The sequence below is a fragment of the Terrapene carolina genome, unplaced genomic scaffold (assembly GCF_002925995.2).
Source record: "Terrapene carolina triunguis isolate 2854851 unplaced genomic scaffold, T_m_triunguis-2.0 Scaffold131, whole genome shotgun sequence".
Lineage (NCBI taxonomy): Eukaryota > Metazoa > Chordata > Testudines > Emydidae > Terrapene > Terrapene triunguis.
Genome location: NW_020664482.1, coordinates 21,889,433 through 21,910,080, shown reverse-complemented (window position 1 = coordinate 21,910,080; position 20,648 = coordinate 21,889,433). Strand labels below are relative to the sequence as shown.

The 20,648-nt window shown below is 41.2% G+C and overlaps 1 protein-coding gene across 1 annotated transcript; it reads right to left on the bottom strand.

Moving 5' to 3' along the window:
* Positions 1 to 1,266: 1,266 nt before the first annotated feature.
* On the bottom strand, positions 1,267 to 14,449 carry ZC3H12B (zinc finger CCCH-type containing 12B). Its single transcript, XM_024197335.2, has 5 exons — positions 13,791 to 14,449; positions 5,585 to 5,724; positions 4,489 to 4,723; positions 4,296 to 4,402; positions 1,267 to 3,067 (listed from the first exon to the last, which is right to left on the bottom strand). Exons 1-5 carry the CDS (start codon positions 14,399 to 14,401, stop codon positions 1,644 to 1,646), a joined length of 2,517 nt encoding a protein of 838 aa, XP_024053103.2. The 5' UTR covers positions 14,402 to 14,449; the 3' UTR covers positions 1,267 to 1,643.
* Between the last annotated feature and the right edge of the window lie 6,199 nt (positions 14,450 to 20,648).

The following is a 20,648-nucleotide window of genomic DNA, read 5'->3' as shown; positions in this document are numbered from 1 at the left end:
ACTTTAATTGCATCTGTAACTTTTTCACATTTTGCACATGATAAATAGCCCACGAGATACACTTAGAATCAATGCAGATTTTACTGTAGCAAGTGGAAGTAGTGATGTAGTCGTCTTTGGTCCTCAGACAAACAGAACCAGAAAGCAGCATGCAAGCCATTATCAAAACACCAGAAACAACCCTGACTGCAGCCTCACGTTCTGTGTGTTTCACAGTAAGAAACATTTAGGCAGTGTCACACCTTCTCATGAAGAAACAAAAGGCCATAAACCAGGCCTTCTCAACTTTCATGAAAAAAACTACAGTAGAAGTCAACAAGTCCTAGCTCGAGACGTATCGAGTTAGTAATGGTTCAAAATGTTGAAATATACATTGATTCAAAAAGGGCGTCCATTCAGTGCAGCTTAAAAAAACCAATAAACGCCTCTTATGGAGGCATTTAGCTACAAAGGTTCCCACCCCTGAGCAAAATACTAGTTGCGCAAACAATGCCACACAGAATTTTTTTTCTTGCCTGTCAAAATAAAAGCTTTAAAATCCTTCAGGAGGAAAATACGCACCTTTGGGTCAACCTGAAGTGCAAAGTAGGCCAGGTTGCAGCAAGCCAAAGATGTAGCATCCCTTTTCAGAACCACCCCCTCTCCCCTTTTAAACATTGTCTATTCATCTGTTGGAGTGTAATTCTAACCCTTCAAATACTATCCCTAGCCACAAAAGAAGGGTTGCAGTTTCTACTAAACTGGATATTCACACATTAACATCCACTACCTTCCCCTCCACTTGAGGGTGAGTAATGAACAGTGCATAAGTAAAGTGACAGTCTACAATTGACCCTTAAAATGTACTATTGTACATTTTGTACTCATCAGTACTTCTGAAGAGGAAGGCTACAGTTTATCCTACTTTTAACATTGAATTGGGACTCAATCCTGAAAGATGCTGAGCACTTTTGCCTAAATGCTTTGCTGGATTGGAGCCAGTGGTGAATTGGAGCCGAAGTGCTCAGCACACCTTACAGGATCAAGCCCTGGGTGGATAGATTTAAAAGCTAAGAGATACCAATTATGTTGATATTTAAAAGTGAAAAAGGGAATAGATCAGGTTTGTTTTACAAACGGAGGATTATTTTAGTTGTTGGCAAGTCATCCCATTTAAAAAAATATTTGACCCAGAGGAATGCAGTGTCAAAGCCAAAGTCTTATGATCCCGGAATGTATAGAGCGTATTTTGAAAAGCCAATTATATATATTTATCAAATTGAAACTATACATTGATACATGCAATATAATTGCTAACAATAGTTTTGAATGAACAGCTTTAGACTCTAAAAGTGTAACCTTGTAGTTCTTAGTTAAATAATATATTCATGCAAAAATGTATGCACTTCCTGTAAAATACCTTTAAAATGCCCTATTTTTGAAATCCTAAAATATTCATTATATTTACAATACAATCTGCTTTTATATAGTGCCTCACATATATTTAATGATTGCTATAGGGTACAGAATTTTATACCACAGAATTAGAAAATATTTACAATAGATTTGCCCACTTCCCTTATTTTTAACTTTTCCTCCAGATCCTGCCCACTATACACTCAATACTATTTGTCTTTAAGAGTTCAAACAGAAGCTCTAACGTTTTAACGCCCTGTTCTCAATTTGGCAACAATCATAGCTGCCAGCTGTTGTGCGTCTGTCATATGGGGATTTTTCTCCATTACCGAGAGGACAATACCAGCAGGGAAAATATTGCAGAGATTCTTGTATGTCTGATACTGATGTTCTGGAATAATATGCTGTTCCTGTGGCTCTCCACATACCCCAATCCAGGGATTCCTCCACAGTTGCTCCATCTTTTCAGGCATGCTTCTTACCATTACAGGTTCATAACATGGTTGCATGAGATTGTTGCTCAGTGGATAGGAGTGGTAAGCGTAAGTATCAGCAGCACATGGTAATGGATCCCAACTAGCATGCTGCTCTCGACAGAGGGGTGGCCTTCTCTGCCGCATAGGGTTACTTTCATAAAGCCGTGAGTCAGAAATACTGTCCATTCTTGTCATGACCAAGGCACGGCTTGGCTGTGCAGTGGCTGATGGATGAACGTTCTGAGGCACTGGGTAGTCTCCTGGACAACTGGACCGTGCTCCAACAACTGGATGCTGGACATGCAGTGCTAAATGGGAAACAGACTGTTTGCGAGGGAGTTGTTTAGGCTCTTCAGTTCCATAACTCTGAACTCTAGTTAAGGCTTCATGGTAACCATGGGAAAAAGGCTGAAGACGATTTTGGGATGAAAGTCTGTGGACCTTCACATTGTCTTCTGCCCTGGCATCTGCTACACCCAGATACAAATCATTATAAGAGGAATAAGAATCATTACTTGTATGGCTTAAGCGATTGCCAGGACAGGGGCTTGAATTTCTAGAGTACATCCCTTGGTCTGCATCAGCCCCATAATAATCTGTGTTACGCATACTGCTTATGCTCAAATTGGAGAAATCACTGAGCATGGAATAGTAGCCATGGTCTCCTAAAGATTCATATTTGGGATACTGGTCTGTATAGCTAACAGAAGTGCCATGGCTATTGGTGACCAGTATGGGAGGATACTGCACACTGGCTATGTGTTCTAGTGAGGATTTTTGATGACTAAATTGCGATGACCCTGGTACAGGGCTGCTTGCAGAACGAGTATTTAATGCACCAACAGCATGGCTTTTTGAAGGAGGGATTGTTGGTACACTTAATGCAGAAACAAGAGAAGGGACAGAGTTGGCTTCTGACTTCCGAGCTACTGACAGTCTTTCCTCAGGTTCCACAGCAACTGATCTAATGCTTGGGTCTGACTGGCGTTTGGGGGCAATACGTTTCACTTCAGAATTGATTTCTCCTTTGGAAATGGATGATCCTGTGCCACATTTGGCCAAAGCTCCCTCACTCATAGTTTTCACAGCAGACAATTTGGCACTTATTCGAAGCTCATCTGCTACTGACCTCTGAGGCTGATTTGCGCGTTCTGGATGGTAATATTTACATTTGTGTCCATAGGTGCATTTTTTGCCTGCAAAAGAAGTCTCCAAATTAAACATGTCAAAAACAATCAATCCCACAGAAAGCTATATTACAGTAAGCTAAACAATCTATAACCCACTAACCCTCTCTTTTTGTCCGATGCCTATAGAGGTATTAATGGGCCACTCTACCTGGAATGGTCACTTACAATATGTGCTAACTACTTATGCTAAACAATCTGTTCCACCTTGCATTTTGCTGTGAGGCTGGGAGTACCTTCCCAGACCTGAAGAAGAGCTCCGTGCATCTCAAAAGCTTTTTTCTTTCATCAACAGAAGTTAGTCCAATAAAAGATATTGCCTCACCCACCTTGTCTCTCTAATGAGCTAAACAAAAAGATTCAGTGTTCAATACTGTATTATTTGTAATACTTTTGGGGTTGTAGAGTGAAAGTAGATGCTTATGAAAATAAAGAACTAAGATGAGTACAGGCACCGACTTTCATTTTTCTGGGTAGGTACTCCACCCCTGCTCTGCTGAGGCCCCGCCCCCACTCCACCCCTTCTCCCAAGACCCCAACGAGGGTTCCACCTCTTCCCACCCCCACTCTGCCCCTGCCCCAAACGCACCCCACCCTCGCTCCACCTCTATTCTACTAGTAGAAGCAGCTGATTAGGGGAGGCTGGTGCATGCTGAGCACACGCTATATTTTTTCTCTGTGAGTGCTCGAGCACCGGAGCACCCAGGGAGTTGGCGCCTCTGATAGACTAATCTGGAGTTTTGTATATACAAGGGCAGCTACTGAGCATGTCTCCTGCTCACAGGTCAGCTGTGAACTGTAGTGCTCTCCCTCATATTATAACTGTTGAGCACTGATAATCTGCTCATTGCTGTACAAGACAAAAGAGTATCTCTATCACAGAACTTATACAGTACAGGACTTCTCCTCCTTTGAGTAAAACTATACAAAATGGTATGATAGCTTTTTAATGTGGATAAATATCCACTATGAATTTGGACCCAGGGCTTCACAGTTGAAAACCTATGTGTCTTCACCTTTTGAATTATTTCCCTATCCCAAATGCTATATATGTTTCTTTAAAAAAAAAAAAAAAAAAAAGGTGGAGATTGAAGCTAGTGTCCAATCTGGATGCTAGCAAGTAAAACAAGCCTGGCTTTGGTTTTAAAAATTTAAGGGAAGGCTAATTACATGATATTAACTTTTTACTAAAGTCTCCCTTTGTACACAGAACTCAATCTGACTGTTGTGTACCTACCATAAGGGCATGGTTGTTTTTTATGTTCAGGAATAACAGGCCTTTTTCTTAGGAAATTTTCAAGGCTTGGACCATGGCGTCCTAAAGGATCATCAGGAGGCATAAATCTGGAGAGAAAAAAAGATGAAATATCAATTTCACTTTCCACTGTGAACTTTAACTGTAAATTTCACAATATAAAGAAAGAACATACTTGTCATTCACAAAAGAATACATTAGCAGGCGTTCCTCTATGAATTTCTTCCACTCTGGCTTTTCATTCTGAAGATCCCGATAATTGTCATTTGACACAATGATGCCATCTGAGTCAAAAGCCAGTTTTACTATGAACCGGTCATCATAGCAGACCACCCTTCTTCCCTGAACTCGCCGAGATGGGGTGAAGACAAGAATTTTTTCTTTCTCCAATTTACGTAAAATTTCTTGATCTGCAAGATAAGTTTAGATGGTTTAAATAATTGCATTAAGAAACAAGCCACTCCAAGTTTTCACTAAAAACTGTTTTTTGGTTGTTGTTTTTTAACTTTATATTGGAAAGGGAGTTCAATAGTTCCTGACTAACAATAATACTTTGCATTCAATATGCTCAGATGCTATGATCATGGGAGGAAATGTAAGCATCTAGACTTATATGGCACTTTTCCTCCAAGGATTTCAAAGCACTTTACAAATATTCAGGCTTCTCACCCACTCCCATTCCACCAGCACTGTACAATCAATCTGCTATTCCTAGCTCAATAAACGTGCAAATACTGTGGTCTAAAGTCTATACTTACTCTACATCACCATCCAAGGATTCCACCTCTGTCAGAGGAATACTGGGCTGCTTGGCAACCTTAAAGCAGGTTGAGTAAGGCCAAGAAGCTATCCTTATATTCCTAAAATCCTTGTCATTGGGAGGAAATATTAATATTTCTCTCCACAGTACAGAAATGTATTTTATCAGTATTAGAAAAACCTATATTATTCCTACTTGCAGGTACTTATAATGGACTTTAACTAGCAAAAATCTCCCTCAGTTTCAATTTGAGTGCTGAACCTTCTGGTCGCCATCCTCCACCCAAAAGTTGACTATTTCAGTAGTGACATTCGTGTAAATTTGTGAAGCTGTTGGGAATATCTTTTGGGATGAAAGACAAAATATCATTTTACTGAATTAACATTGCCTCAAATTATCTGCTCCATGCTTAAGATAATCCTTTTAATCCAAGAAACAATTTTTTGCTACAATCTTGTAATAATACAATTATTTTACCACAGGATGAAAGTAAATCTTTTTGAAATGCTACCTGTAATTGGTGCATCAGGTCGAGACTGCTCTTTTCTCCATGCAGGTACAAATACAGTGATATCTTTATGTCCTTTCTCCAGAAACCACTCAACAGCTAGCTGAATTCCTCGACAGGAAAATTCTTCTTTATTCCCATGGCTTAAAAATATGGCAAAGTATTCGTTTAAACTAGGATCAGAAAGAGTTAGCAAATGACAACAAAGAACTAGCTAATGATGCTTACTGCCATGGTATAGGCATTTTATAATACCTAAACACAAAAAGAACAAATCGATTTCACCAATAGCAAAAGGGTTTGACAAAAATTACTCTTTTTCAAAATGAATTTTTTTTTTTAAAGGGAATGAAACATCAAGGATTTTTCAAAGATTATAATTTACTCTGTTAGTGAATCAAGTCGTATTTCAATAGCATACAATTCAAATGAAGCATCTTTAAATCACTCTACAAACCTGATTCACTTTTGAAAATGGCAACGTAAGTTAGTTTTAGAGAAATATGGATTTCTGAAGAGTTTGCTGAAAATCATTTAAGGCCCTGATTGTGCAACTCACTGTGTTCATGGATGTACTGCTACATTACAGCAATAGGCAATAAATTGCAGGAACAGGTCCTAAATCTTTAAGTGATGTTATAGGTCTTTCATGCCTCATTCAAGAGAGCACTAGTCAGCACTGCGAATGAAATCCTATGGAAGTCAGTGAGAATTAACTTTAAATCATGCTTAGTGCTATCCTGAATCAGGGCCTTAGTATTTTATTTGATCAGTAGATTAATTTCTCACCAGTGACCTAATCTTACAGAGAGAAAGAGAGTGTGTGGGTGGGGGGGGGTATTAGAAATTTATTTGGATATCATATGTAACAATTCTGATTATTTTATTGTAGAAAACATCTTAACTGCACACTTTTTAATGTGTTTTATGGAGGAGAGAGGCCAGATGGGGTAGAAAAATAACTCAGAACTGTACAAATCTATTACAGCTCACTCACTGGTATTTTGGTTGTATGTGAGAACCCAGACTAGATCCTGCATTTTGGAAAAGTAATTTATTTCAATGTATTGTCTGTTTTATATTTGCATTTAAAAATGGTATTTTGAGGTATTTCAGTTAGGGGTAGGATGATTTACTTTTTTTTACCCATTGTGGATGTGCATTTCACAGATGTACAACTGCAGATTTCTTATAAGCTACTTGGTTAGAGTGAAAAAGTGATATATGCTTGTAAAAAAGATTATAAATAGTAGTGCCTGGACACCCACACATCTGCTACACCCACTCAGTACAAGAGCATAAACTGTAAAAGTCTGCAAGTACTTAGTGCTAAACTAGTGTACAAGGGTACTACAAAATTCAGAGCAAAATTAAAAATAGCACTTGAATATATTTCATAAAATAACTTGGATGATGATTCACCAATTGCCATATACAGTAACTCCTCACTTAAAGTCGTCCCGGTTAAGGTTGTTTCATTGTTACGTTGCTGATCAATTAGAGAACATGCTCGTTTAAAGTTGCACAATGCTCCCTTATAACGTGGTTTGGCAGCCGCCAGTTTTGTCCACTGCTTGCAGAAAGAGCAGCCTGTTGGAGCTAGCTGGTGGGGGCTTAGAACCAGGGTGGACTGGCAGCCCCCCATCAGCTCCCCGCTCCCCTAAGTTCCCTGGGCGGCAGCCACCCAGCAGGCTATCAATTGCCGGCAGTTCAGCTGTCCCTCCCCCCACTGCCATGTGCTGCTCCTGCCCTCTGCCTTGGAGCTGCTCCTGGGAGCCTCCTGCTTGCTGTGCAGGGCCGGGGGCGGCTAATGTCAGGGTGTCCCCCTCCTCCTTGCTCCTGCCCCCCCCCCCGCTTACCCCATCTCCATAGAACAGGGCGGGGGGACATGACAGGGCTCAGGACAGAGGGAGCTTGCTGGTAGCAGCTGCTGTCTCAACTTGCTGATCTACTTAAAAAGGCAATGTACTTAGAGTGGGGTCAGTGTACTTAAAGGGGCAATGCATATCTCTCTCTCACACACAAACTCACAGGGTGTGTGTCTCCCCTCCCTCCATTTGTACTGCCTTGTAGAGTCTGAGGCTACATTAACGTGTTAATCCTTGAGGGCTCAGCTGTTCTAGTTCATCATTTAGCAGTAAGGCACTCCCTGGGAAATATCCCACCCTCTGACTTCACCATCTCAACCAAGCTTCACAATCATCATTGCTGTGTACAGTATTAAATTGTTTGTTTAAAACTTATTCTGTGTGTGTGTGTGTGTGTGTGTGTGTGTATATATATATATATATATATATATATATAGTCTTTTGTCTGGTGAAAAAAAATTCCCTGGCACCTAACCCGCCCCGCCACATTTACATTAATTTTTATGGGGAAATTGGATTTGCTTAACATCTTTTCGCTTAAAGTCGCATTTTTCAGGAACATAACTACAACGTTAAGCGAGGAGTTACTGTACTTACAAACAACATCAGGCTTTTTACATATCAGAGCTGTAAGCCAAAACATTCCTCATTTAGGCCTTGGCTACACTGGCGCTGTACAGCGCTGCAACTTGCTGCGCTCAGGGGTGTGAAAACGCCCCCCCCGAGCGCAGCGAGTACAGCGCTGTAAAGCGCCAGTGTAATCAGCGCCTGCAGCGCTGCACGCTCGCTTGCAGCGCTGCAAGCTATTCCCCTCGGAGAGGTGGAGTACATACAGCACTGCGAGAGCTCTTGCAGTGCTGGCGGCGCGACTACACTCGCGCTTCACAGCGCTGCCACGGCAGCGCTGTGAATTCTCAAGTGTAGCCAAGGCCTTAGGGTTTTCCCGTTAAGCCTGCACCTTCCAAACTGACAGCCTAGTGATTGTTTAGGGCACATACAGGTAGCCACAAACTCCAAAAGATAAACAGTCCATTGAAATTAATGCAGTTTTTAGAAATTTAGTTGGGTTATTAAGCAGCAATCAAGCAATCATGAACTGCTACTAATTTTGCCAGTTCCTGATATTCTGGCAACTAAATTTTAGGAATACTGCTTTGATTCTCTCATTAGCCAATACTGACAATTAACATTACATAGCTGGGCAGTGCACTTTTACATTAGAAAATTAGTATTTCATTATAGAGCTGCACAGTTGCAAAGATAAAACTTGCTATTAATGGCACAGCTTTTATTTTCACATTCCAATTACACTTCATGGTGTATTGATTTACAAAACAGTTGTGGTGTATTGTTCAACAAAAATATTACACAGTGAGTCAGAATTTACACTTGGGCCTTTGCCCAGTCTCTGTATACACAAACATGGAACTACCTTTTTTGCTTATCAGGGCCAGTACGCAGTCATAGTATGCAGCCCTATGAAGATTTCAGACAGAACTGTGAGGCTGCAGAGACTGGGAACTTCTTAAACCCTGGAGCACCCCAGGATTGGGAGTGTGCAAGGGTGGATTCAAGCTACTTTGCCTCTCCCTTGGCTGTGAGTTCTGTGCTCACCTCCTAGGGACTGTCTACATGGGAAAGTTTTACCAGTTATCCTGATATAGTTAAACAGGTATAGTTATACTTTTAACCTTCTAAATTCACACCATAGGTTATATCAAAGAAACTTTTCTGGACAGACAAGGCCTGAGAGGCATAGCACAGAATCTCACGCTAAACATCAACATCATTAACTATTTTACTGCCCATCACAGCATAGATGATGAGAGGTATCACATTATGAAACATCCATTTCCCAAAGTGTGGAGGAGGGAGCAAGAGAGCATTTAAGACTAGTGGGAGGGAGAGAATGAAAGATAGAATAATTAAGATGTGTACACTTTTAACACTACAATCTGGAGTTGCGGGGAAGAAATCGCAGGGGGTGCAATTGATTTCATTTTCCTGAAGGAGAAGGACAGCAGTAGCCACTCAGCTTTCAGAAGTTCTGGAAACACTGAGTTAAAGCCAGGACAAATTAGTACTAACTAAAGAAATCTGTTAATCATGTTCTGTCTTCTGCAAACAAATAAGACAGCATGCACTGAAATATACACCTTGCCACTTCCTTAGAGCAGGTATGCACCACACCTGGAAACATTCTTCAATGTCTTGAAAACAAAATGTTCCCAGCAGATTTGTCATTTTGTGTAGTGTGGTTTTTTCCCCCCCCCTATGCAAAGATGTGTTGTCAAGTATCTCACAGGCTTTATACAATATATTGTAGAATTAGTATTAAAAAGTTTGACTAAACTGTTTTTTGGGGAAGAAATAAAGGAAACTGTTTATGAGCGATCTTTATGAATCTTAACCTTTGTTAAAACTATAGTTTTAGGGAAAGACAAAGGCAATGCCATGAATTATAAAAAGCTCATCAAGACATCCTCTTTCATGCTCAAATGTAATACAGTAGAACCTCATAATGATGAGCACTTTGGGAATGGAGGTTGTTCATAACTCTGAACAAAATGTTATGATTGTTTTTTCAAAAGCTTACAGCTGAACATTGACTTAACACAGCTTTGAAACTTTACTATGCAGAAGAAAAATGCTGCCTTTTACCATCATAATTTAAATGAAACAAGCACAGAAACAGTTTCCTGACCTTGTCAAATCTTTTTTTTAAAAACTCCCCCACCCCCTTTTTTTTAGTAGTTTATGTTTAACACAGTACTGTAAAAAGAACAGGAGTACTTGTGGCACCTTAGAGACTAACAAATTTATTAGAGCATAAGCTTTCGTGGGGCTTATGCTCTAATAAGCTAACACGGCTGCTACTCTGAAACAGTACTGTACTGTATTAGCTTTTTTTTTGGTCTCTGCTGCTGCCTGATTGTGTACTTCTGGTTCCAAATGAGGTGTGTGGTTGACCGGTCAGTTCGTAACTCTGGTATTCGTAACTCTGAGATTCTACTCCAGGGGTTCTCAAACTGGGGGTCAGGACCCCTCAAGGGGTCATGAGGTTATTACACGGGGGGGGGGGGTTCGCGAGCTGTCAGCCTCCACCCCAAACCCCGCTTTGCCTCCAGCATTTATAATGGTGTTAAATATATTTAAAAGTGTTTTTTATTTATAAGGGGGGTCGCAGTCAGAGGTTTGCTATGTGAAAGGGGTCACCAGTACAAAAGTTTGAGAACCGCTGTCTACTGTATAGAGAAACAGATGTTTGCATGTGGTCTGTTTTACTAATACCAATATCATAATTAAAACGACAGCTGATCAACATAGTCCAAAAAACACGCAACTTTAACAATCCATACGTAAGCAATATGAAGGCCCATGAAAAAATATCAAGTGAAATACTAGAATGAATGCATATACCTCTCTTTGATAAAAAGCCATTGGAGGAGAATCAAAAGTAAAGTCAGTGACTGAAAATCACGTGGTCCTATTTCTGGGCAAGTTCTCTATATTTGACTGGATATCTTTGATCGTTCCAAAATTTGGGGAAAATACCAGACCAAAGCTGAACATTTGAACGTTAATCCCATGTGTTCACCTCAAAATGAAAATCTACTCTTAAAGGGCTTGCTTTATAGGGACCAGCAAAGGGAGTCTAAGCACTAAGTTCAGCTCTGTTTATCAAAGTATTTAAACTGGGGAGATGCTGCTATTTTTACCAGGACAGAATATGGCCCTAAATATGTAATTTATTTGGCAGTTTAGCTACATTGTCCAAGAAACAAACATGAAAAATATTTACTATTTTACTTCTTACCATATGTTGATTAAAGGGATACCATCAATTTGAAAATAATATTTCTATCTGAACTGGTCTATACCAGTGGTTCTCAAACTTATTTGATCAGGCCCCCCTTCTTTATGTCTGTAGTCATTTACACCCCCTCTCCTCCAAAAAGTTACATGTACAACTGCCCAGCTCTGAAGGCAGAACAGAGAGCAGGGGCTGCTGGACGGTCATACAGCTCTGAAGGCAGCACTGCACCAGCAGCAGCATAGAAGTAAGGATGGCAATGTGAAAAGTGACATTAACAAATATCAATTTTCACAGCAGACTTAAGGTCCCATTGCTACCCTTACTTTTGTGCTGCTGCTGCCACCAGGGGGCTGACAACCGGAGGGCCCCCTCCCTCCACGTGAGGGATTGGGGAGGGGAAGGTGGGTGACTCATGAGAGGGAGATAAAGGGGGGCACCAGCTAAAGGTGGGGCATGTGAGCTCCCCACATGACCCCCCACATGACCCCGCCCCCAGTCTGGGCCCCCATGCTCTTCCCGTCCACTCCCCATACCACGTTACTTGGGGGGCTCTGTCCTCCCACTGCGCCAGATACTGATTTCAGGCAAAAGGAGGTCTGTACAGCCCTCGCCGGAGGACTGGGATGAGGGCAGTACCGGTACAGCCGCACTGGAGGAGCTGCCAGCACGGGGCACTGGATCCCAGCTGTGGTTCCTGGGAGAGCCCCGCAATTCAGTTCCTGAACCGCGGGGCTCTCCCAGGAACCTTGGGGCTCTCCCAGGAACCACAGTGGCGAAAGGAGCAGAACATGGGGCCGCCGGGTGGCCCCACACTGGCAGCTCCTTCGGCGCGGCTGTACTGGTACCGCCCCCACCCCTGTCCTCCAGCGGAGCTGTATAGACCCCAGGTGAGGCAGCTGCATGGAAAGGCTGGGGGCAGGGATGGAGACAGTACAACCGCGCCAGAGGAGCTGCTGGCGTTCTGCTCCTTCACCGCCGCGGTTCCCTTCTGAATGTGCAAGGCACCCCACCCCCCCGGTGTCTGGTGAGGGGCATGTGACCCTCCCTGGTGATGGCGCTCCAGCTATTCCCTTTATCTCCTCCCCCCCACCTCCTGAGTGGGCACAGCCCTTCTGCACAAGCCCCAGCTGACAGCAGACGCTCTTAAAAAAAAAAAAAAGCTCACAGCTTGTACCTCCCTTGACACATTCCTGTGCCTTCCAAGGAAGGCACGCCCCATTATTTGAGAACCGCTGGTCTACACACATTTTATACTATTATAATTACTTCAGTAAGGAGTATGTTTTTTTTTTTTTTTTTTTTTACACTGGCTCAATCTCTAATGTGGACACAGTTACACTGGTATAAAAAGTGCCTTATAACAGCACAGCGTATTCCACATCTCGTACAGAAATACCAGTATAAAGCAACTTTATACCAATATAGCCACATCCAAACACATCACATAGATGAGGCCTTATACCCACTATTGTCACAAGTAACATCCAAGATTACTTTAAATGAAAGTGATTAAAGAAAATACATGGTTTTTTTTTTAAAGATTACTTTGTGTACAGTCAATTCCATTGTTTTGTTGATGGTCAGGATGATATCAGTTATGAACTCTGCAGCAGACCGTTCACATGCATGCTCTTCCCCAGGCCCTGTAACATAGTGCTCAGCAGAAAAGCTGAAACTGAAGATGTAGCAGGAGATGTCAGCACAGGGGGGAAAGGCGGTGGGAGAATAGTTGAGCAGAGAAATGTTTGTCGTGTTGTTATTAAGCCCATCCAAAATACCCATTCAACCAGCAACAGGGAAACAGAAAAGCCTTTATAAAGAACTTCCAAATGAATTTTTAAATTTATTTCAAAGCATAAAATTTTAAATGTGTTTTATCAAAAAAACTGAATTTTCTGAATTTAATTAAAAAAATTCAGGTTGAGAGTTCTTTAAAAGAAAATTGAGAAGGCAATAATAAAGAATGCCTGTTGGATAAGCACTGCCTGTAGAAATCTTGACATCAGTGAACCACACCACACGGTTTGGCTAGGGAATTTCCTCCTGTTTCAAGTTGAACAAGACCAAAGATAGACTGATCCTTTCCCCATGGTAAGCACTGTATATTGAAAATGCTCCCTTAGCTGAGACTACTCGTCTTGGCTATCAAGCTGCTTTTAAAACAACTCTTCCACCCGCTCTGATGTCCAAGCTGCTATTAGATATTTTAGAACAAGACTGATAAAGCGTTTCAAAAACTTAAAAACAAAACCTTTGCTGCAGTATAACTAAACTCTTATTTATTGGTTAATTAATAGATTTATGGGAGCAGAGGACTGCAAAAAAGAATGATATAGAGGGAGCTGATTTTTGGGGTAGGGATTGCAAAAAGAGGAGTATCAACATATTTTGAACAATGGGTGAAAGAAACCAGAAATTAAACAGGAGCATATAGTCAACATAACATGATTTTGTCATTCAAATTGAATATTTATATATAAACATACTGGTGTATTATTTAAAAAATGCTTACACTGAGGCCTACCTCATAGCCACGTTACTTCCATCAATGACAATTGGTCTTAAGTTGTCAGTGTTATCCACTACTTCATCTTCAAGTGACAGTTCAGGGCTGGCTATTTCCTTTGGGCAAGGACCCCTGGGCACCAGAGTACCACTACTACTGCCGACACTGCCTTGTCCCTCTGATTCACCCTTGTTGCCAAGTCTCACGAGTTCTGCCAAAATATCATTGATAAGAGCATCTGCTCCCAACTTGTTCAGCACTGCCTGGATCTGTTCTCCAGCATACCCAAGCTTTAAAGCAAAATCCATTTTAGCCTGGTATTCCTTGTCCAAGTTTATTTTACACTCTTCCAGTTTCAAGTCTTGAAGGATACTGCTCTGTGAGAAACTTGGACGATCCAGGCAAGGAGAGCGACAGAGTTGCCTATGTGGTTTAGTAGAAATTTCCTTTTCCCTCCACTGAGTATTGCTACAGCTGTTCTTGAAGCATTGTTGTTCAGGCTCACTTTCTGAGCTTGTCCATTCCTCAGATTCAGCACTGCAGTCCCCAGCATCCTGTTCCACATTCCTCTCTTCTTTGGAATGCCTCTTCTCCATTTTCAACTTCTCCACCATAGACCAGGCCGTCATCACGTTCAGCTTCTAGCCAGAGATCTCAAACTTCTCTTTCACTTCCAAAGCTGCCTGGGATTCATACTAAATTGCATCTTGTAGGCTAATTGAAAGTGCACACAAGGCTGGAGTTCATCTGTCTTGCTTGATATGTGCTAGTGTATACAAAGCCAATATATAATCCTAAATAAACAAAACACACAAACACACACAATTAGCTTTTGTCAAATTCTTCAAAAAGGTTTGACTACCATACTTTTATTTAAAAAGCAATAGAGATCCCCAACCATTCAGATTCCAATTTAATTGTGTGTTATATATATATATATATATAAATAAAAAGAAAAACTTAATGGCAATACTACTACACTTCCAACACAATAAATTCACAGCTGAAGTAAAAATGCTGTCAGTTTATTGCCTGTCATAGGAGCTTTTGGGAATGAGTAACATGGTATGTCAACAGCACTGAGCATACAGAAGCACAGAAATTGACTATCCATTATTTTTACTAATAAGGTCTTTACATGCCTGCACCATGGCTAGCTCAGCTATAACTAGGCAGGGTTCTGGAGAACATAAATTGTAACCTAGGGCTTGTCTACACAATGGGGTAATGTGCAACTACGAGGGTGTAATTTCCAAAGTGCACTAATGTACTGCACACTAGTAGTTCCCTGGTGCACTTTAACATAGTACTGTTTTACAAACAGCACTCCATTAAAGCACATTAGGGAAGGGAAACTACTTACCAAGTACAGTAACTGGAGTTCTTCGAGCTGTGTTGTGCATATGTGCATTCCACTGATGATGTGCACGCGCTTCGTAGTAGAGATGGAACTCTTTTTGGCCAGCAGTACTTGTAGGGCATACATGTGCTTTTCAGTCCTCGTGCTTCTCCACCACCATTCGGTTCCTTCTCAATGCAGAATCCCTTACAAGAGGGCTCTGAGGTATAGGGGATGAAAGGGCAGGTTGTGGAATGTACATATGGACAATAGATCTCAAACTCCAGTTATTGTACATGGGTAACTTTCCTTTCTCCTTTGAGTGATTGTCTATATGCCCATTCCACTGATGGTGACTCCCAAGCAGTTATCATATTTAGGAGGTATAAGTTTAAGCAGTTACCAAAATAATGATTAAAATCTAGTGTTGGATTTAGAGGTTTCTATTCAGGTATAATATCAAGTGAACATGTGGATTCACACACAAGCAGCAGCTTTACAAATGTCAGATATTAAGTTTCTCAGTGATGCTGCTGACACAACTTGCACTGTTGGTGGAGGGGCCCTGATCGTAGCTGGTGTCTCTACCTTGGTCACCTCATCACATTTTAATACAATCAGAAATCCCATTACACTGTCTCTGGACTGAAACTGCAGAGCCCATCATCCTTCCCTCAGTGAAGACAAACAAGTTTGGCAATGTTCTATACAGTTTCATTCTATTCAGGAAGTAGGCTCGCCTCACATCTAATGTATGCAAGGTTGCCTCAGATTTGGATGCATGAGATTTTTGAAAGAATCCTGGTAGGTATACTGGTTGGTTGAGATGGAAGCCTGTGACTACTTTAGGAAGAAATTTAGGATATGTCTTCATTAATACCTTATCTGTGTAGAATACTGTATATGGAGGGTCAGTCATAAACACTTGAATCTTTCCTACTTTTCTGGCCAAAGTTATCACTATCAAAAATTCCATTTTCACTGACAGGTGTAATAGAGACGAGGCAACCAGGGGCTTGAAGATGAGTCCCATGAGTGCTGTGAGCTCTAGATTTCAAGTCCCGAGGTGGTTCTTTGATAGGTGGGAATACTTTACTTAGGACTCTCAAGAACCTTACCACGGTTGTGTGATCCTCAATCAGTAGGTGGCAAGATGAGATCACCACTAGGTGCGCCATGATCAAGCTAAGAGACAGATTCTTCATCTTGAGTTTGAGTCAATCGAGAGTCTGCGGGATTGAAAGGTAATGTGGAATCAATTATTTCCACTGGCACCAATGAGAGAACCTTGTCCATTTTGACAAGTAAGTTTGTCTTGTCCTTTCTACTGCTTATCATAACTTCCATAACTGAGGAGAAGCAAGCCTGCTGTACTGATGACATCCATCCAGCCTGCATGCAGTGAGGTGCGGGGGATGCTAGGTTCAGGTGTGGAATCTGTCCCTGGTTCTTACACAGTAGGTCTGGAAGCAGAGGTAAGGTCCTGGACTAAGATACTGAGAGACTCAATAAATTTGTGAACCAGAATTGGCTGGGCCATGCTGGAGCTATAAGGATTGGGTACTGATGGCTGAAAAGACGCCTGTCTTTACCATATGAGGCATATGCACACCATCAATGGAATGGCATATGCACAATATGTTAGTGCACTTTAGAAATCACACCCCACATAGTGCGTATTACCCTACCACATAGACATTTCCTGAATCCCCTTCAGTCTCTTTCTGCAAGGCTTTGCCATCACATAAAACTGTTATATTTATGGCATACGCAAAGAATTAGAACATAAGAATGGTCATACTGGGTCAGACCAAAGGTCCATCAAGCCCAGTATCCTGTCTTCCGAAAGTGGCCAATGACAAGTGCCCCAGAGGGAATGAACAGAACAAGATAATCATCAAGTGATCCAAATCTAGAAACAAACAAACAAATATTCTTCCTGAAAGGTTGCAACATAACACCACTTTATTTCTCAGAATACAGAAATCTAACACACAACAACCAAACAGAGAGGCAGGCACAGCAGGCTGCAACTTAAGGCAGAGACAACCCAACCCACCTTGCTCCAGACTGGCTCTTTTGCAGACTGAGTACTGAAGACCCAGATCACACGCTTCCCTACACCACAATAACCAATCAAGTTGACAAGCCAGAACCTGTTAAAAATCACTATATGGTAGGCTAGCAGATAGGCAGGAGTCGCTACAGAGATGCACAAGGCCCTGTGAGAGAACTGTCTTGGGCTCGTTGTTTTGTGCTCATAACTTATTAAAAATTCCTGAAACAAGAAAGTACACTGCAATATTTTGACAGAGGGCCTGGGGACCTTACCCATAGTTAGTGTTTCCTGGCCAAAAAAATTGCTTAGGGAGTTTTAACAAGAAACTTGATTAACTAGAAACAGCTAGTCAAGGTGGTCTGTGAAAAGTGATATCTGAAGTAGGCTAAGCATTTGAAAGATGGCTATTAATAATCATAAAAGGAACTTTGTATCCTCTACAATTCATGCCTAGAAAAAATGATGATTCCAAATCCTAATGTATGTGTAGCTAACTGGACAAAACTGATTTGGAAAGTGGTGGAAGTAGCTAGCCCTGGATCAGGGGGCTCAATAAGAGAGTTCTCTGGCCACAAAGAGGATTGCTGCTATCTGATCAAAAAGAGAAACTGACAGGCTGAACAGATTGTTCAGAGAGAAGATTGCTTTCAAGAAATCTGAGCTATTTATTTTTCTTTTTCCTCTGCAACTAAACTGAAAATGCCTTCTATATTTAGTTTATGAGAAGTATCTATCTAGATGTTACACAAACCATTTCTTTTCTATTAATTTCATTTTCTGTTTTTAATAAATCTTGTTTTTGTTAAGATTATTGTTGCACAGATAATTTAATGGCGATGTCCCCAAAGAACAGAGAATCCGGTAACCACTAAGGAGAGGTGCTGAAAGGCAAAGAGTTTCCAGAACCTATTCTCTCCTCACAGTCTCAATTAAGAGTCATAGACAAAGGTTTCCTCTCCCAGTGAGCTGTATTGCCATTAGACTGGCGGGGAAGAGGAGTGTATATAAGGGCTTGTTGTTATGTACAGTGCTACAGCGGCGCAGCTGCGCTGCTGTAGTGATTTAGTGAAGATGCTACTACGCCAATGGGAGAGCTTCTCCTATTAGTGTAGTTAATCCACCTCCCAAGAAGCAGTGGCTATGTCAACAAGAGAAGCTCAAGCTCTCCCTTCAACATAGTGCTATCTAGACAGGGTGTCGGGTTGGTGTAATTATGTTGCTCAGGGGTGTGGATTTTTCACACCCCGAGCGACGTAGTTATATCGATATAGGTCTGTCATGCAGACCTGGCCTTAGACGAGATGCTGAAAGACCAAAGAAGAGACTAGAGTTGGCTGAGTTTTGTGTCAGGAACATTAAAACCACTTAGAGGAAATTTACATCTCTTTCATGTTCCTTTCTTCACTCCCTTTAATGTATTTTCCATCCCTTTAGAATGAGAGCAGGGATTAAAAGAAAGAAAAAATTATCAAGGGAACATATAAGAACTCAACCAAGTAAGTGAATTATTTATCCAGAAGAGCATCTATCATATACATTTGCATTCAGAAACTTTTTTTTAAAGCAGATTCCTGCCCCGCAAGAGATCAAAGTGGCTCTTATGTAGCTTCTGTGGTCTAACACATCAGAGAGCAATATGAGAATTACTCCCCTGATGTACAGTGATTGACTAAGTCTGTTGGCTAAAAATAAGTATCAGAATCTTTCTTGAAAAAAAAACATTATTGCACATACAACATAATTAGAATCAATATAGTGTCTGACACTGTTAACTTCCTTTTTTTTTTAAGCTAAAAAGTACCCGAACTAGCTTTTCATCCTAAAAATATGATAAAAGTATTGTTCCACAGAAAGAAATGTAACAGCCACTAAAATTAGAAGGCCAATAATGGAAGTGCTGACTAGCATTAATTATAATGATGTAAAATAAACCTATAATATAATAAAAAAATCTTATTTTTAAAATGGAAAATTGGTCTTTCCCTTGTTTACTGAAACCCTGCTCTGGCACTGGGGACCCAGGCTTGGCACATCCCAGTGCTTTCTTCCCTGGTTGCAGTCCCACAAACCTGCCTGTGGCCAGGGCTTTCCACAGAGAGTGGCAGTCCTGGGTTGTCAAAAAGTTGTCAACAAGCTGCATGACAGTTGCGAATATCCAAATCCCATTAACATTAAAGTCAATGGGACAGGATCAGTTCTCTGGAAAATGATGCTAATAATAGAAAGCTGTATTTAACAGAATTGAAATGGCATCCACCATATTTGGCAAAGTACAGATTATCAATTTATTCTAATTTTATTAATAATTTTAAGAGTAATAAATTTAATAATCAAAGTAAGAAACCACTTCACAAATGAAGCTGAAAAAGATTTATCTGAACAAGGAATTCTTTTTATTTTTTAGTATGGAGCAGTTGGAGAGTGCCCGTCACCGTAGTATCTGAACACCGCTACTACTATTAAACTGTACATTTACGTAAGCCTTTCAACCAGAGATATCAGACCACATGTCACTTCATTTACATCAATCACTACCTTCTCCACAGAACTGCAACTAGCTTTGTGGGAGAATCCAGGACAGGCTTTCCAGCAGCAGAAACGCAAAACAACTTTAGGAAAAGAAGTGCAGAATAATTTACGGGAACCATTCTGGGCCACAAAGTGTCAGACAATGTTCAGCACCTTGGTTTTCCTCTTAGAGAAACCCCTCATGGGCAACCTGTCCCTGAGGCTTCTAGCTCCCTGCAGTCTGACTGAGAAGGAAGCTGTCATCATGGTTGTGATTCGAGTTGGAGCTCTTGAAGGTAAAGAGTCCATGTCCACTCTGGCTCAGAAGGTCCCGCTACAGGTGGGTCTAGAGAGCCTGGTTCAGAAACAGGTCTCACTGACTTGGTCATTAGGAAGACCTGAAGGTAAGCTTCCCTATCCTTCCTAGCTCAGGAACTGAATGACTTGCAAATCACACATTTACTGGGAATATGCAATTATCCCAGACAGTAGAGGCATTTTGAGTATCCATCCGAAGCTGCGAGAGCTCCCTTGCACAAAGGGCAGTGTTTAAACCTAAGTGAATCAAATAGTGCTAGAGCAAGTAAGAGCTAAAGGTTTTAACAGGTAACTGAACTACTAAAGCTACTAAAAACTATTACTATACTCTAACTGTAGAACTATTTAGTAAGGCTATCAAGAAGGCTGGCAGTCTCTTCGACTGTTGGGCTTTGTCTCTAAGCCGTGAGTCAGTGAGAGGAACTGAATAGTGGCAGGTGCACCTCGCCCTTACATGCCCTCACAGAGAAGCACGAGGACATGTGTACCCGATGGGTACTGATGGCTGAAAAGACTCCCATCTTTACCATATGAGGTGCATGCACACCATGGAATGGGCATATGCACAAAAGATTAGTGCAACTTTTACTCCTGGGGGACTTCTGCACACACACACACACACACACACACACACACACACACACACACACAC

Bases quoted from the DNA above. Each gene is read 5' to 3' on its own strand.
- ZC3H12B (XM_024197335.2), bottom strand. From the start codon at position 14,401: ATGACGGCCTGGTCTATGGTGGAGAAGTTGAAAATGGAGAAGAGGCAT. The intron at 4,724-5,584 runs GTAGCATTTCAA...CTTATCTTGCAG, and splicing joins ACCTGATGCACCAATTACAG to ATCAAGAAATTTTACGTAAA. The intron at 4,403-4,488 runs GTATGTTCTTTC...TTTTCTCTCCAG, and splicing joins TATTCTTTTGTGAATGACAA to ATTTATGCCTCCTGATGATC.